At 42.4% G+C, this 17,449-nt stretch overlaps 1 protein-coding gene across 3 annotated transcripts in view; it reads right to left on the bottom strand.

Moving 5' to 3' along the window:
* Positions 1–17,449, bottom strand: part of LOC120543166 (katanin-interacting protein) — a 97,056-nt gene that overhangs the window by 28,010 nt on the left and 51,597 nt on the right. For all 3 annotated transcript variants that reach the window (XM_039776071.1, XM_039776073.1, XM_039776074.1), the window contains 8 exons: positions 15,511–15,642; positions 15,100–15,358; positions 14,068–14,205; positions 11,875–12,023; positions 11,671–11,783; positions 11,450–11,543; positions 8,520–8,735; positions 8,238–8,375 (listed from right to left, as the gene is read on the bottom strand). In XM_039776071.1, the coding sequence (XP_039632005.1) occupies positions 8,238–8,375; positions 8,520–8,735; positions 11,450–11,543; positions 11,671–11,783; positions 11,875–12,023; positions 14,068–14,205; positions 15,100–15,358; positions 15,511–15,642 (1,239 nt within the window). The remainder of the gene's footprint in view (positions 1–8,237; positions 8,376–8,519; positions 8,736–11,449; positions 11,544–11,670; positions 11,784–11,874; positions 12,024–14,067; positions 14,206–15,099; positions 15,359–15,510; positions 15,643–17,449) is intronic.

The following is a 17,449-nucleotide window of genomic DNA, read 5'->3' as shown; positions in this document are numbered from 1 at the left end:
AGTGTGCAAAGCAGTAATCAGAGCAAAGGGTGGCTAATTTGAAGAAACTACAGTGTGGGCCATTTATATGGATACACCTTAATAAAATGGGAATGGTTGGTGATATTAACTTCCTGTTTGTGGCACATTATTATATGTGAGGGGGGAAACTTTTCAAGATGGGTGGTGACCATGGTGGCCATTTTGAAGTCGGCCATTTTGTTTTTTCAATAGGAAGAGGGTCATGTGACACATCAGACTTATTGGGAATTTCACAAGAAAAACAATGGTGTGCTTGGTTTTAACGTAACTTTATTCTTTCATGAGTTATTTACAAGTTTCTCTTTGTTTACAGCCATTGACATGTCGCAGAGGTTAACACGTGAGGAGCGGATAGAAATTGTGTTGATGTCTGGTGAACGCAGTAACCGGGTCATTGCAGCAGATTTCAATGCAAGACACCCTACGAGACCACCCATCTCCCATGCTACAGTTAGCAAACTGCTTGCTAAGTTTCGTGAAACTGGTTCAGTGTTGGATTTGCCAAAATGTGGGCGCATGAAAACTGTCACTAATGAAGAAACATCAGTGGCTGTCCTAGCTTCATTCAGCAAGAGCCCACAGCGTAGCACTCGCCGCATGTCACTGGAGAGTGGCATTAGTCGAACATCCCTTCGGCGGATATTAGCTACTCACAAATGGCACCCTTACAAACTCCAGCTACTGCAGCATCTCAACGAGGATGACCCAGATCGGCGCACTGAATTTGCAGAATGGGCAAAACAAAATTGGAACAGGACCCTCAGTTTACGCAGAAGATTTTGTTCAGTGATGAGGCAAACTTTTATGTGAATGGTGAAGTTAACAAACAAAACCACCGCTATTGGTCTGACACTAACCCACATTGGATAGATCCCTCCAAGACTGTTGGAACAAAAAATTGATGGTATGGTGTGGTATATGGGGTACAAAGATAGTGGGGCCATTCTTCATCAATGGAAACCTCAAGGCCACTGGATATGCGAAATTGCTACATGATGATGTGTTTCCCTCTTTATGCACTGAAGCTGGCACGTTCCCTGAGTTTTTCCAGCAAGATGGTGCACCACCACATTATGGGTGTCAGGTCCGAGCATTCCTAGATGAACAGTTTCCTGGTTGTCGTGGGCCAGTTTAATGCCCCCCAAGGTCTCCCCATCTGACCCCCTTAGACTTTTATCTTTGGGGTCATCTGAAGGCAACTGTCTATGCTGTGAAGATACGAGATGTGCAGCACCTGAAACTACGGATACTGGAAGCCTGTGCTAGCATTTCTCCTGCGGTGTTGCTATCAGTGTGTGAAGAGTGGGAGAAGAGGGTTGCATTGACAATCCAACACAATGGGCAGCACATTGAACACATTTTATAAGTGGTCAGAAACTTGTAAATAACTCATGAAAGAATAAAGTTACGTTAAAACCAAGCACACCATTGTTTTTCTTGTGAAATTCCCAATAAGCTTGATGTGTCACATGACCCTCTTCCTATTGAAAAATCAAAAGTTGGATCCAAAATGGCCGACTTCAAAATGGCCACCATACTTCTTGAAAAGTTTTCCCCCTCACATATACTAATGTGCCACAAACAGGAAGTTAATATCACCAACCATTCCCATTTTATTAAGGTGTATCCATATAAATGGCCCACCCTGTAGAATATAAAACATGTTTTCAGTTATTTCACCTTTTTTTTGTTAAGTACATAACTCCACATGTGTTCATTCATAGTTTTGATGCCTTCAGTGAGAATCTACCAATGTAAACGGTCATGAAAATCAAGAAAACACATTGAATGAGGCGGTGTGTCCAAACTTTGGGCCTGTACTGTAAATCTGGAAGAATTCACCAGGTGGCAGTGCGAGATTATCACGGTGAGAACCGTGTTGTGCTGTGAATTGCCTGGAACATCCATTTAATTCCAGTGACGCCTTACCGCAATATCTCTGAAAAGGATGTTTAATGATTAAATCCATCAATCCAGGGATGCGTCCATTCCAGCAACCCCTGGGCACGAGGCAGAAACAATCCCTAGAGGGGGCATCAGGTTCGGCATGGCTGTGTTGTGAATTGCCTGGAACATCCATTAAATTCCGATGACACTCACACACACACTGGCGTCATTTTAGTGTCACCAAATCTGCACGTCTTTGGAAGGAAACCGGAGCCCAATGTGGAAACCCAGCAGAGAAACATGTAAAGTCCGGGCAGAGAATACCAGCGACGTGACTCCCTGTGAGACAGCAGCGCTACCGCTCCGCCACCGTGTCACCCCCATGTGTGTAATTATTAACAGCATTCAATATTTAAACGAAATTAATGATTTATCTGTAAGATGCAACATACATACTTTAATGCATTTCATCATGAAAGTGATTTCAGGTATAAATGTAAGGATTCTAAATGTGCAGAGTTGGAATATCAGACATGTGATGTGTTCGGTGTGGTGATCTGTTGCTGTTTGCCGCTGCAGTCAGTTTAGGAGGAAGCCCCAGAAAAAAAAAGACGGCACACAAGACGTTTAAAACGTATCGTGTCATTACGATCGGGAATATGCGATGACTGAATATAAAAGCACCACCAATGCATCTGTATGTCAGCATTTTGCTTCACCACATCAAACATTGAAGCAGGCACATCGATCCTGTAGGATCCGCATAGCGGCTTTCTGTCACATGTAGATAGCAAACAGAGACCCTGACGTCACATTCCAGCTTTTATCACACTGCATCCCCGACTTTTTGCTGTTACTGCAACTCGCGCACGCGTCACGTTAATTTCGGAGGACCTGCTCAGAGGACGCGTCAAATGAACGCTGGGAGCGCGTGGCGGCCATGATGAGGGCGCGTTCTGAGCGTGAAGTATAAACGAGGCCCTTAGGGTGTGAGAGCCGGTCAAAACCGTAACAAACCAGGCTCCCCCCCCATAATCGATGAGGTAGTCAATCTGAAAGAAGCCTGGCACACAGTTATTGGCACTGGAACTCAAAACCTTTTGTCGCGAACCTCAAGTTTTTGCGATGCGCTGTTGACTTCAAGCACAGAAAACCGGAATGTAAAGCAAGATGGGTTTCTTGTTTTGACAGTTCTCTTATTGACCCCTTTCTGGTATTTTGACCTCCATTCATTTTCCTTCTGCTCAACTTTCTGACAGTACACACTGTACCTGTGACAATACAAGGGTGTGTGGTATTCAAATAAAAACCCACCAATTCGGATTATAGAAGAATGGGCTGCCATCAGTCAGGATTTGGCCCACAAGTGGAGGACAGCATGCCAGGGTGAATTGCGGAGGTTTTGAAAAAGGAAGAAGGGCCAACACTGCAAATATGGACTCTGTGCATAAACTTCATGTCATTGTCAGTAATCTTTAATCTTTGAAACTTCTGAACTGCTTGTAATTCTACTTCAGTATCCCACAGAAACATCTGACACAAAGATCTAAAAACACTGAAGCAGCAGACTTTGTGAAAACCAACACTGGGGTCCTTCTCAAAACCTTTGGCCAGGACTGTACTGACCATACAAACTTATAAAATGACCCAAAGAAAATAGGAGATCAGGTTGCTGCTATCAGTAACAAATAACGTGTGAATTACCTAAGCACTAAATCAAGTCGCAAATACATTTTAAGAGGTGCTAATCATGAAGGGGGTCAAAATAGCATTGAAATAGGATTTTGAAGCCTTGTGCGACTCTGTAGTTCAGGGTGAGCTGCAAGACATCCCAGCACTGGAGCCCACAACTGGAGAAGCCTGCTTCCTGCCTTATGCCGAGTGCTGCTGGGATAGGCACTGGCTCTCATGACCCTGAAGTTAGAAAACTGGTTCAGAAAAGGTGCGGATAGATGGCTGTGGCTTCAAAATACAAGGAGAAGAAGATCTGCCTCCTCTACCTGCCCTACCTGAAATGACACAGCGGCATGGCCGTCTTCAGCCCCTGCCACACCTGCAACACTCCAGTCTCTACACATTAATATCCACCAATCCCACAATGGCTACCACATACCTCCTTTAAAGAAGTGAGGACTCACAACTGCAGATCTCCAGCTTATGCCCAACGTTGTCGATGGCACACTAAACCACGCTGCAGTGAGTAATCAATGACAGGACAAAGCCGGGGAGGACAGCTGGCGCTAATCCTGTGTGTTAATCTCACGCTGTTCTATAAATGGCTTGCTTGGTCGGAGAAATCTTACGCTAAGACTCAGAGCCTGACATTCACCTCCCAGTAGACACCTCAGACTGCAGGTTGCTGGTTGGGTTAGATGGCAAACGTGTGTGTGTGGAATGGAAGTTAAAATCTATTGCTAGCTTCTGTATGAAAATCTGCATGTTCTCTGTATGGCTAGGTATTATTATAACAGATAAATAAGTGTGCTTACATAGAGTAGGGCTGCCAGTGTGGAATGCAGTTTTCGGCTACTTCCCAGCTCGCCTCAGCAGTGTCTAGGTTATTGTCCAATTAAGATGCCAAACGTATGACAAGTTTTCTGAAAAGCTTAATTAAAGGTATAAGAAAAGACTAAAATTTCTGCTTTCCGTTGTAATGAACAAATTGTGTAAGAATGTTCTGTGACCATTGGATGAAACTGAGCTTATTTTTTCTAACCGCTTCTTTTGAAGATCTGCCCACTATGAGGGGGCTTTTTTGCACTTAAGTCTCTGTAAGGCAAAGACCCTCTACTCACTAAGAATAAAGAAATGAAAGAAGTCTGCTTATTTGAACAGGTGTCTGCCTGTTGTTGTCTCGACTTCGTCCACATGTGTCAGAGTGTTTAAGAGTGCATCCCGATACCTGAGCGTTAATGAACTGCAACCTCATGTAACTCATGGGACGGACCTTAAACTCTCCAAGAAAGAAAAATTGGGAGTTGGTCTCTCCTTGACTTTCTCGTATGCTCAGATATGGAGATGGATATTTGAGGAGTAAACCAAAAGTCAATTATATTATGTACATTAAAGAACCATCAACAACAAATCAAATCAAATAAATAATATATCCAACAATTATTACAAAAGTAAAGCTGAATAAAATCAGAATTGAATACAAAAGGACCACTTCCAGTTAGGGGAAATAGGCCAAAAATTGATAGAAATCTACGTTTTGTACCTAATACTTGGATACAAAATTTGGTTTCTCTAAATGAAATTGTGTCTACAGACACACAGACATAATTAAAAAAAAAATGGTATTTTCGGACTCAGGGAGGTCTAAAACGTCGAGATTAATCAAAATCTTGACATCAAATTTTTGGACGATTACGATACTTTCCCTATACTCCTTGTACGAGAAAGTAAAAATGATTTTTACGCAGAATTTGGTTCACTTAAGTGAAAGTGTACTCGTTATCGCGTTTATATACACACACACACACACACACAGACACAGACATAATTCCAAAAATGGTATTTTCAGACTCGAGGAGGTCTAAAACGTCGAGATTAATCAAAATCTTGACATCAAATTTTTGGACGATTACGATACTTTCCCTATACTCCTTGTACGAGAAAGTAAAAATGATTTTTACGCAAAATTTGGTTCACTTAAGTGAAAGTGTACTCGTTATCGCGTTTATATACACACACACACACACACAGACATAATTCCAAAAATGGTATTTTCGGACTCGAGGAGGTCTAAAACGTTGAGATTCATCAAAATCTGGACATCAAATTTTTGGATGATTACGATACTTTCCCTATACTTCGTATACGAGAAAGTAAAAATGATTTTTACGCAAAATTTGGTTGACTTAAGTGAAAGTGTACTCGTCGCGTTTACACACACACACAGACACAGACATAATTCCAAAAATGGTATTTTCGGACTCAGGGAGTGCCTAAAACCATAATATCTATTCATGGTGGCTCTAAAATCCGTACTGACCCCTACTCTCTTTTCTGTTTCTTTTTCCGGTTTCCTTGTGGTGGTGGCCTGCGCCACCACCACCTACTCAAAGCTTCATGATGCTCCAACAATGATGGACGGATTAAAAGGCAGAATTCTACGTGACCATCATCATCATCAAGCCCTTCCGTGAGAACCCTAAATCCAAAGAGGACTGTTTCATTTATGTTAGGTAGAATGCCCAGAGGGCACTGGGCGGTCTCATGGTCTGGAATCCCTACAGATTTTATTTTTTCTCCAGCCGTCTGGAGTTTTTTTGTTTTTCTGTCCCCCCGGCCATTGAACCTTACTCTTATTCGATGTTAATTAATGTTGATTTATTTTGTTTTATAATTATGTCTTTCATTTTTCTATTCTTTAATATGTAAAGCACTTTGAGCTGCTGTTTGTATGAAAATGTGCTATAGAAATAAATGTTGTTGTTGTTGTTGTTAAAACATTGAGATTCATCAGAATTTTTGGACGATTCCAATACTTTCACTATACAAGAAAGTCAGGGAAGTCTAAAATGTCAAGATTCATCAAAATTTTAACATCAGATTTTTGGACGATTACAATAGTTTCCTTATACTTCGTATTCGAGAAATTAAAAAAGGGCAAATGCCAGCCACAGGCTCAGAGCTTCATTTGGCTGATACTGTGGCACGTACAGATTACGGTGAAAGTCTTACTTGCTTGTGCTAATCAAATTAAAACACACTGCTACTGCCTGGCAACATGATGAGGGAGTATCACTACCTTACCTCAAAAAGAGGGAGGGGAAGCCAGGAATTAAGAAAAAGGTGGATTATGAGAGTTGGGAACACAAAACCTCATGAATAATTTCAAATTTCCCATTGAATACAAACCTCCAATCACAGGGCAAGAGAAGAAAACAAAGACCAGCCAATCAGACAGCGAGATTGGCATGCAGTGCTGTGATAGAGAAACAAGTCATAATTTTGGAACTACTGACATTGTATTAAAAAAAAAACAAAAAAGTTAAATTCTGCCTTCATTACAAGTTTCGGTTCAATCAGACTGCAATTAATTTGGCTCTATTCAATAAGGGCGCGCACAAAAAGCCGAGCTTCAAAATGGCAACCTCAATTGGGCGCGGCGAATAAAGGCGTTCGTAGATAATTTAGTTCAAATAAATTATATTCTTGCTTCTGCCTTTTTTATACGTTCAATCATTGCCTTTATCTAATAAATTTTCTGTAATAATTTTGTTGCGTTTGCCTTTATTCGCTGCGCCCAATTGAGGTCGCCCTTTTGAAGCTCGCCTTTATTTACACGCCCTTATTGAAGGATTTTAGGGCTGATGTCGACTTTAGTCAACATCCATGGGTAGAGGGTGATAATCAGCTGTAAATGTCGACAAAGCTAGTAGACCCTCCTTGCCAGGAGGTACGTTAGACTTGCCATGATGACGCGTAATCCCTGCGTGTGCATGACTAGTGTAAACAACGTCTGGGATGGCATCAACGTCTGGCGAGACAGCAAAGTGAATGTGCAAAGCAAAATACTCGGAGGACGACGTTTTGCATAAATTTCATTATTTTAAATCGGACTCTGACATGTCGGACTCTGATTTTGGTGCAAGTGGTCTGGAGATCGAGATCTCAAACAAAAAAGTGGGGTACTGGTATCAGCTGATTGTTCCCCAGCTGGTCCGCCATTGCCAAGGCAGCCATAGACAGCTAACACGCTGGAACAGATGTTTTATGTTGATTTATGTGAGAAACTAGCGTTTTGTGTGCTTTTCAGAAAAGTGAGCTTTTTGGGAAAATACTGAGCCCTGGGAGAAAAGGAATAAAATAAAAAAAAAAATAATCAGCCCTAAAAGAGTTTACCCAACTACACCTCCATCCTTTCTTGTGACCAACAAATGTTGCGATGTCGATCAGTGATAAATTGTTACATTGTAATTATATAACCTGTGGAATAACAATGACAACTGAGTAATTAACTATATTATTAACAAAATATTACACAGTAAGTATGGAGTAATAACTCATAGTTACACTGTACTTATACAGGTAATTACATAGTAATTACCATGTAATTATGGACACTTAATGTAAAGTGTTACCCATGTTACCCATCACTTTTCTCCATAGTCGCCTTCCTTCCAAAACCAGCGTTTTAATGCCCAATCACTACTCCTCCCGCCTTGACAGTTTCCAATAAAAATACAAAAAGTGCGGAAACGTTTTGAACGTCCCTTGTAGATACACAGACATGTTTTTTTTTTAACATTAGTGACCAAACCTTGTCATACATCCATTTGAAGGAACTGACTTATGACAGCTGGCCCAACGGGAAAACTTACAGACAGGTTCTTGTTGTAGTTCCATATTTTTATTTTCGAGATGCCAAAGTTTTGGGAACGCTCAGGATTACGGATGATGAAGTAGAGTTGGACAGGAGGGTTGAAGGGACACGTCCACATGTGGCGTTCCTTGGTAGTCTGTCACAAAAGAGAGAAAATATCATCAGTAAATAAAGACAACGATATTCAGAGGTGTCACCAAGAGATGGAAACCAGTCCAAAACACAGCTACAAAACCACACACAGTATACAACATTTCCTTCTCGCACCTATCAAACTCACCTTAGTCTTCCCGTTCACCAGTACTCCGAGCTCCCCTGGGTGATCAGTGTTTCTGACATCAATGTCATGAGGAGAAACAAAGAGCTTCTGTTGGTTCAAGCCGAAGAACTGGACTTCTGTCAGCCCTACGGTGGTGGGGCTCCCCCAGTTGGACAGGATTTCCATGGTCACGTACAGGGCGCCTGTCACCTCGGTGGCTGCTACATCTTGAGCTCTCTGAAAGAACAGAAGGCAGAGTTTCATTTTACATTCTGTTCTTGCTCGGGCAACAGTCTTTTTGTTTAACTGTGCCACAAATTATGGTCAAGGAGCTGGATTGGTTTTTGGGAGTGTTGTAAAGGGCGGCACGGTGGCGTAGTGGTAGCGCTGCTGCCTCGCTGTAAGGAGACCTGGGTTCGCTTCCCGGGTCCTCCCTGCGTGTAGTCTGCATGTTCTCCCCGTGTCTGCGTGGGTTTCCTCCCACAGTCCAAAGACATGCAGGTTAGGTGGATTGACAATTCTAAATTGGCCCTAGTGTGTGCTTGGTGTGTGGGTGTGTGTCCTGAGCTGGGCTGGCGCCCTGCCCAGGATTGTTTCCTGCCTTGCGCCCTGTGTTGGCTGGGATTGGCTCCAGCAGACCCCCGTGACCCTGTGTTTGGATTCAGCGGGTTAGAAAATGGATGGATGATTGAGCTCAAATCTGGACCCTGTCACGGTCAATGAGGAGCTTGTCAGGTTAGGTGGTTAATTGGTGTGACTGGCCCTGGGATGGACTGGCACCCCCCTCAGAGATGGTTCCTGCCTTGCACCAGACGCTGCTGGGATAGATTCCATCGTCTACAAACGTGAACTGGATTAACCAGAGTTAGAAATGTTACGCTTAAGCAAATAATAGCAGAAACCCGACGTGCCCATTTTCTATTAATGTGGCAGGGCATCAACAATCAGCTACGAATCTAAATTTTAGTAGAACACTAGAAGAAACTGTGATGTGAAACGACCATTCAGCCCAGCAAACTTATTCTGCAAAATGAAGTTGAGATTTGAAGGGCCCGGAAGTGCTACTTGTCCACCACACTACTTTGTTGTTTGTTCCATGTGTGTCTGTAGTTCTTTGGGTGAAGCATTTGTGTGAAATTCGCCCTTACGCAGTTTCCCACCACGTTCCCATGTTCTCGGTGAACTCACTTGCCAGGATCCATTGTGTGAATTCCCTTTATAATTTTAAACACATTTATCGTGATCTGTAACTTTATTCATTTTTTTATGGGATTTCTTGGATGGATTTGCACAATTGATACATTGATCTAGAACGAGAGTTCTCAAACTTTTTTCGGCCACAGACCTCTTTACCAAAATCTTTTGAAAACCGTCAACCCCCTAGTCATTTACTTTAACTTACTCAAATGAATACATTTGTACAGTACTCGATATTAAATATTTCACTAGATATCAAACTTTTCATTTTAATCACTTGTAATTAATGACTGAAAGAGATAAAAGGCTACGGAATATGGCATTGTCTTGTGCAACATTTAATATCGAAACCTGCACTAACGAAAATTAAAGAAAAAAAAAAATACGAGCAGAGTTTTTTATATTTTTGACAATTATGAAAGAAATATGTAAGTTCAAAACAAGTACAAATAGTCCAAGCTGTACTGTCTGCATTTCTTTTTTGGTTCAGTCATATTACCTGAAGAAATAAAAACTTTTAACGAAAAACAAAAACCCAATAAAGTATGTACTTACTTGAAACAGAAGATTTTTATTCAAACTCGAATAAATAAACTGTGTCCTCCGATTTTCTTTTTCGTAGTACTGCTCCTCAATAAATAATTATATTCAAAGTTCAAATCACAAATAAGTACATGTCACATCAAACGAACCAATTTATAGTGTTTTATGAAAGCATCACCGTACAAGACTGATCGATTCTGCTAATATCGAAAATCCGTCGTCTCGTCCCACCGAGAGCAAGTGGGGACATGCAACGGTTTTTCATGTCCGCACTTGCTTTTGATACGTTCGATAAGACGATGTACAGACACGCTTGTGCTATGTATATTTTCATGAATTCTTACGTGTGACTCTTTTAACGACACATTTTACCTTTTCGTTCGCAAGTTTGGTATGTAATGTGTTTTATTATCAAAAAAGTGTTTTTTTGAATTATTTTACTTTTTAATTAGGTACCTATTGGAATCATAGATATTTTAAATAAACAAATAGTAGTAGGAAGGGGGTCTATTTTTGCTGTCGTAGACCCGACCCCCCAAATTTCTTTTACTGAATCTATCGACCCCTAGAAAGTTCAAATCGACCCCACTTTGGGAACTCTTGATCTAGAAGTTTCAGAACCAAAGGATGACAAATTTCTCATTAAGTTTTTCTGTTTAGTGTAAACCGAGAGAGTTCAAGATTTTTCTCGTTATGCCAGGACACCATCTTTGTTCCTTGGTTCTTGGCCTCTTCCTGTTCCTACAGCAATTCTGATGTAGGGATGTGCACCACTTGTGACTCACTGGAGCGACAGTTTAAAGTTCACCCCAAACATTTCTACAGTTTCAGAGTTTTACAGACAGATGTTACTTCTCCAATCTTTCGAGACCTAGTGATTCTTTTGATTTCCGGGTTTCCTGATCTCTTGGCTCTTGATTCTGACTACTGATTTTTGATTGCATTTCCAGCTTGTCTGTATGATAGGATTGCCTTGTGGTTCCGACCTTAGCTTGCCTTTTGATTGTGTGTTTATCCCGGTCCTCTGTATTAAAAATATTATTGTTTGACATGGAGTCAGTAGAACTTGAGTCGTGTCACTTCTTAAACTCTGTTTGCTTAGACTGAAAAGGTTTGACTCCTTTAATCTCTCCTCATGAGATGTGTCGGCCATCTTTTCAGAACCGAGACCTTGTCCAGGATAAACAAACGCTAATATGAAAATGGCTCACCTCCACGTCCACATCACTTGTTTTTTGCTGCAGGCCATCCAGCATGGAGTTAACTTCTATTTTTTCCAGGACTTTCAAAAGTTTCTTCTGTTGACTGTAAAACACACAAAAAAAAGAAACTATGAAAAGGTACCCTAAGGTATTCACAAAGAAGAGTTGTGGTAGTCTGTGTGACACACTTGACGTCATGATAGCTCCTAGACCGAGTGCCGTACATTTACCTTGGTTCCAGAAGGCTTATCCTCTCCATGGCTTTGGTGACTTCACTTCCTCCCAAGGCATCAGGGGGGCAGGTCTTTGCAAAGTTGATCATTGGGGCAGACGCGGAGGCAAGCTGAACAAAGTAGAAATGGAAAGTCTTGAGGGCTGTTACCTTCTAACCACCACACCACGGCTTAACATTAAGACCGAAAAGTTGACATTACCAGTTTTCGCTGGCTGGTCTTCTCTCGCAGCAACAGCTCATTCTCTTTCTGCATGGCTTCAATGACAGCCAAAGCAGAGTCTTCTGCATCCTGCTCAAAAATCATTCTCTTGGTAGCAGACAGGGGTCTTTCCCTGCGACCTGAAGCACCTGGAAGACAGCCACAATGCTCATCCACCAGCTCTGACACATTTAAGACGTATGACTTGATTTAACATTTGAGAAATGAATGATATGAGTGATCCGTTGTAGACTGGCTAGGAGGCAGAGCGTTTAGGGGAAAGTTCAGGCTGCCTAGCCTTGGAGATCAGGGGTCCAGAAATAGGCAGCGTGAACTTTTAGGAAAGGACGTTTACGGGCACAATTTTCCAGCTTTGTCTGTGAATACACAATGGGAGGTTTGAAACTTGAAGGTAACCCTGATGGAAAAAAGATCTAGCAGTCGCAGGGGACGTGTCAATCAAGAAAGTTTATCAGATGTTACGTTATTGTAACCCGAGTTAAAAAATAAAAAGCAGTAATCTACCTATCTGTGAAGAAGGCAAATAGGATGTTAGTTTATCATATATAGCGCCTTGATGTGTGAAGTTCAAGACCAGGGAGTTTGTGCCTAAGTTATATAATTCACTAGTGAGGCCTCAACTGAAGTACTGTGCACAGCAATGTTGGTTAAACCTTTTTCAGTTTAAGCAAATGGTGATTAAGAGGTGACACGGTGGAAATGTTTGATCCAATATGTCAATTCCTTTCATAATTTGAATTTCTTTTACTTTAAACAAGAAGACAGGGACACAGTAATAAAAAATTGTTCTTCACGGAAAGAACCCACAGACATGTGGAATAAATGACCAAGTAGCGTCATGGAGAAGACGACTTTAGGGACCTTAAAAACTCTACTAGATGTTACTTAGATTGTCCAAAGTGAACAGGATGGACAAAGTTATTGAGCTGAATGGCCTGTTCTTGACATAAATTGTAGTAATATTGTGATGGTGTGCGGTTCGCTCCACACTCCCTCTTTGTTCTTGGGAGCCTCTTGAACCCGACACCATCGGTAGCGTAACCGAGATGAGCATGGCAGGTGACGACAAACACTCACTAAGCAAGAGGAAGGTGCAAAGTGCTCAGTGGTTTTCATTAATTAAAAAAAAAAAAAAACTAAACAAAACAATGTCCCAAAGTGCACTGCAACATTCCAAATAAATAATCCATAAAAGAAATGAAACTGGAGACTGAAACAGTCCCAATAAATACCCATTAAAATCACAGGTTAAAGCAAAGGCAGGAAACTTCATTAAAACCACTAGCCTTGGTGCCCCTCTAAAACAGACTCCTCTTGTCTTATGCCTTCCCAGACCTTGCAGACCGAGGAGAAATCTATCAGCAGACGCGACAACCTTTTTTGTCCTGGCCTCTGCATTCCAAGGGGAGACACCGAGTCCTGCTCCACTCGTACCACTGCCAGTCTGTCGGCTCCTCCTGGCATGAGCGCCCAGTCCTCCCACCGCTGCCAGTCTGTCGGCTCCTCCCAGCGAGAGCACATTCCCCCCCTCCTGAGCGCTGGTCACACCTGCTCCTTCCTGGGGGCTCCATACCCGTCTGCTTCCTTTCCTCACACAGGCTCTCTCTCTCACACTCCTGCCTCTCTTCTCCTCATGCGAACCTCCATCCTTAGTTCTCCTTTTTTTTTTGTTCGTTCCCCTCCCAACCCCTTTTCTCTTGCACCAGCTCGTTCTTAGAAGGCTCCGTGGGCACAGCATCTCAATCGAGCACCGCAGGGAGCCGATGAAACAATCGAGAAGGACCGCTGTGTCTCGCCCCAATTACTCCACCAACTCCTCGCAGCTGCGCCCGTGCACCCACGGAGAATGAGCCGGCCAATGAATGATTTATTACAACAGCCGTCCTCTCAGAGCCGCTGACCCACTATACCACAAAATGTTCAACAGGCGCCAGAAAGGGGGTACAAAGGCTCATCCCTTTGAAATTGAGAAGCAGGAGCAAGCTGGTAAGTGAATTGTGGGACGCAATAAAGTAAGAGACAGAGAATATAACTCCGTGGAAGGGCGAGTGAGTGGGAAAAACAGACCTGCTGCCCCTGCTTTTAAAAAGGGTAGCTCTGACAAAGGACGGACATAATAATAAAATCATGTGATTATATTACCTTCACCTATTATTATGAAAATACACTCACGGGAAGTGTCCCCAGAAGAGGAAGATGAAGACAGAGGCCTATCCAGTGGCTTGATCTTCGCCATCAGGGGTTTAGTGGGAATGTAGGCCTCTGAATTATCTTTTCGCTTTGCAGAAAGAACTCTCTCCTGTTTTGCACCTAAAGGAAAAATAAAAAGCATTACTGAGAAAATGAAGACTCTGAAACAGCGTGTGCCCGAGTTGTGGATGCTGAAACAATAGCCGAGGGTTAACAAGAACACAGCCACCTGGGGGCTGCAATCAGATGGTTCTTAGTGATGTTGGTAGCTGTGGGGGCGCAACTCTTACAACTTGACAGTAAAGAGTGATGGGAAATAACTGCACACACAACTCTCGACATACGAGAAATTTCTGGAAAAGACCCTTTACACCATGTTTCTTGAGATGTGGACACAAGGCTGAATTTCTTTTATTGATCAGGGTGACTGGCAGAGCTGGATCTCCAAAGTATAGGACCTGGGATCCATAGACTTGTACTTCAGTGAGTGCCTTGGACCACCAAAGGCATATTTTCTGGGATGAAGGAAGACTCCCCCAGAGATGTGATTTCACCTATTTAGCACCGGATGTCTTCTTTGCCTGCGGTGGGTTGGCACCCTGTCTGGGATTGGTCCCTGCCTTGTGCCCAGTGTTGGCTGGGATTGGCTCCAGCAGACCCCCGTGACCCTGTGTTCGGATTCAGCGGGTTAGAAAATGTGATGGATGGATGTCTTCTTTGCTATCTGCTTTGTGTTTCATTTGCCTCCCTGCTAAGATTACTAAGAGTTTAGGTCAGGTACAAGGCAACACCTAATCTCCTTCTGTATATTTATTACTCCGTGGTCCACTAGTTGTTCACCAATCATATTTAATTGTGTACAGATGAGACCCACAGCCTTAAAGAAATTATGGAAAGAAACCAAAAATGATTGTGTATGTCAGCCTACGCAACAGAAACTGCATGGCTGGTTTCATAAAAGCAGTCAAACTGTCCTAATGGTTATGGAAGGCACCAAGTGACCAAAAGCCTTACTTTTATGGGAGGCTGCAAAGTCCAGAACGATGATGTCCCCCGGCTCCAGAGCAAACTGCTGGTTGCGTGCTTTCCAAGGGCTGGCCCGATTGGCTGGTGGGCTCCTCCTTCGTAGCTCCTCCACTTTTTTGTCTACTTCTTCATCCCCTTCAAGCTCCTCCTCCACAGAGTCTTCATCTGCACTGTCCGAATCTTCACCTGCAGAATCTCTGCCACTCCGACACAAGTTGACACTGACCTCCAGACTCCTTCTGAGCACCTGGCAGTGATCAAAGGGAACGAGTGAGGAGTATCACTGGGGACAGCATGTGGCGAAATACGGCCAGATGTAATCAAAGCCCACGGTCAACAAGTACCCTTTGGGTGACATGTCTGCGCCAGGTGTAAAGTCGAACCGAGAATGAGGCTCACCTTCACGTCATTAATATTCAGCAGCACTTTCTCATTGCGCTCAGTGTCACTCTTTGACCTTTTTTCTGCCTTGGCTGTGGAAGCCCTTGGCGCCTCCTGATTCTCTCTACTGGTGACATCCAGACTTGATTTCTGTAAACACAGAGACATGAAGATTTATTAAGACCCTCTTGCATCGGATGAGACCGATACATCAAGTGAAAATGTGATTGGCATAAGGAGAGGATAGCTGGTCAGTCTCCTAGAATTTTCTTACAGTGGATTCAGAAAGAATTCACTTTTAATAACAAATAAGGGCACAGAGAAAACATACTTTCAGGAAGGTTTGCAAATTGATTAATCAAAACCGGAAATCTCTCATCCCTAGAAGTATTCTGCCCCATTGCTATGGCTCCCCAGATTGCACTCAGGTGCCTCCTGTTTCTTTAATTCTCCTTGTGATGTGTCTAGATCTTGATTGGAGGACGTAAGTGGCAATTGACTGGGCATCATTTAGAAAGGCACACGTGTACCGGTGTATGTTGTCTTTAATTAGTTGTTTTAGTGAATTAAAGAAATGGATGGATGAGAACTACTTGTCTTTAAACACAGATGTTAATTGTTGGAGGGAGTGATGCTGATCACAATATTCTGTCATCATTTAACTCAGTTGGAACCGCCATTAATTTTACTGAATCAGCCTGCAATCTAGGAGTTCTCTTTTGACTCAAGCATGTCATTTAAAACTCATATTACAAAGTTGTCCAAATCAGGTTTCTTCCATCTTAAAAATGTTGGGAAATTAAGGTGCTTTCTAAATAAACAGGATTCTGAGAAATTAATTCATGTATTTATTTCTAATAGGATTGACTACTGCAATGCGGTGTTCACTGCATGATAAAACTGTTCTTTATTCAGCCTCCAGTTAATCCAAAATGCTGCTGCAAGAATTATTACAAGAACAAGAAAATATGAACACATAACTCCAGTTCTTAAATCCTTACACTGGCTCCCAGTTAAGTTTAGGGCAGAGTTCAAAATCCTCCTTTTAACATATAAAGCATTAAATGGCTGAGGTCCGGCTTACTTGTCTGAACTTATCACGACTTACAAACCTGAGCGCACATTAAGATCTCAAGATGCCGGTCTGCTTAGGATTCCAAGGATTAATAAAATAACAGTGGGAGGTTGAGCTTTTAGTTACAGGACTCCTAAACTGTGGAGTGGTCTGCCTGCTACTATAAGAGATGCCCCTTCGGTCTCAGCTTTCAAATCCCGGCTGAAGACTCACTACTTCAGTTTAGCACACCCTGACTAGAGCTGCTGATGAACTGTACAGACTGCATCTCTGTTGTTTGTCATTAGCACTAAAACATAAGTAACATGATCGTTATAATTTGTTACTGACCCTCACCTATTCCGTTTCTCTTCTCGGTACTCAAATGTGGCACTTGGTGCCACGGCCCACCTGCCAAGTTGTTTTGCCTGCCTAAGGTAAAGTCATCCCTGATGGAGGATCGCAGGAATCATGGGAAAGAGAGTTCCTTTCATCTGATTAGCGCTATTTCAGGTGTGGAATGGCCAAATGGGGGAGGCAGCTTGATGGCCGAGGTCTCCAGGACTCTAAACAAATCCAAATCATATTACCGTAGATCCCGGAATACAGGCCGGCCCGGTATATTAGCCGAACCCCTTCTCTACCTACTAAATTACATGTATTTGCCGATGACTGGTATTTAAGCCGACCCCCTTCTCCAAGCAAAATTTTCTAAATTCCCTTAAAAGTGTCTCTTCGGGTATATTTATAATGTTTATCAGCGAGAATTTGAGACTGCCGGCATTTTTGATATATAATATAATGTGCATAATTTACCAAAACACCAATCATTTTTTTAATGTACTAATCAAAAAGTTATAAAAAGTGCCAAGCCTACTTCGATTAAGCTAGGAGCATGGCGGC

This window comes from Polypterus senegalus, chromosome 13 (genome assembly GCF_016835505.1).
Source record: "Polypterus senegalus isolate Bchr_013 chromosome 13, ASM1683550v1, whole genome shotgun sequence".
NCBI lineage: Eukaryota > Metazoa > Chordata > Cladistia > Polypteriformes > Polypteridae > Polypterus > Polypterus senegalus.
This window is presented reverse-complemented; position numbering and strand designations above follow the sequence as displayed.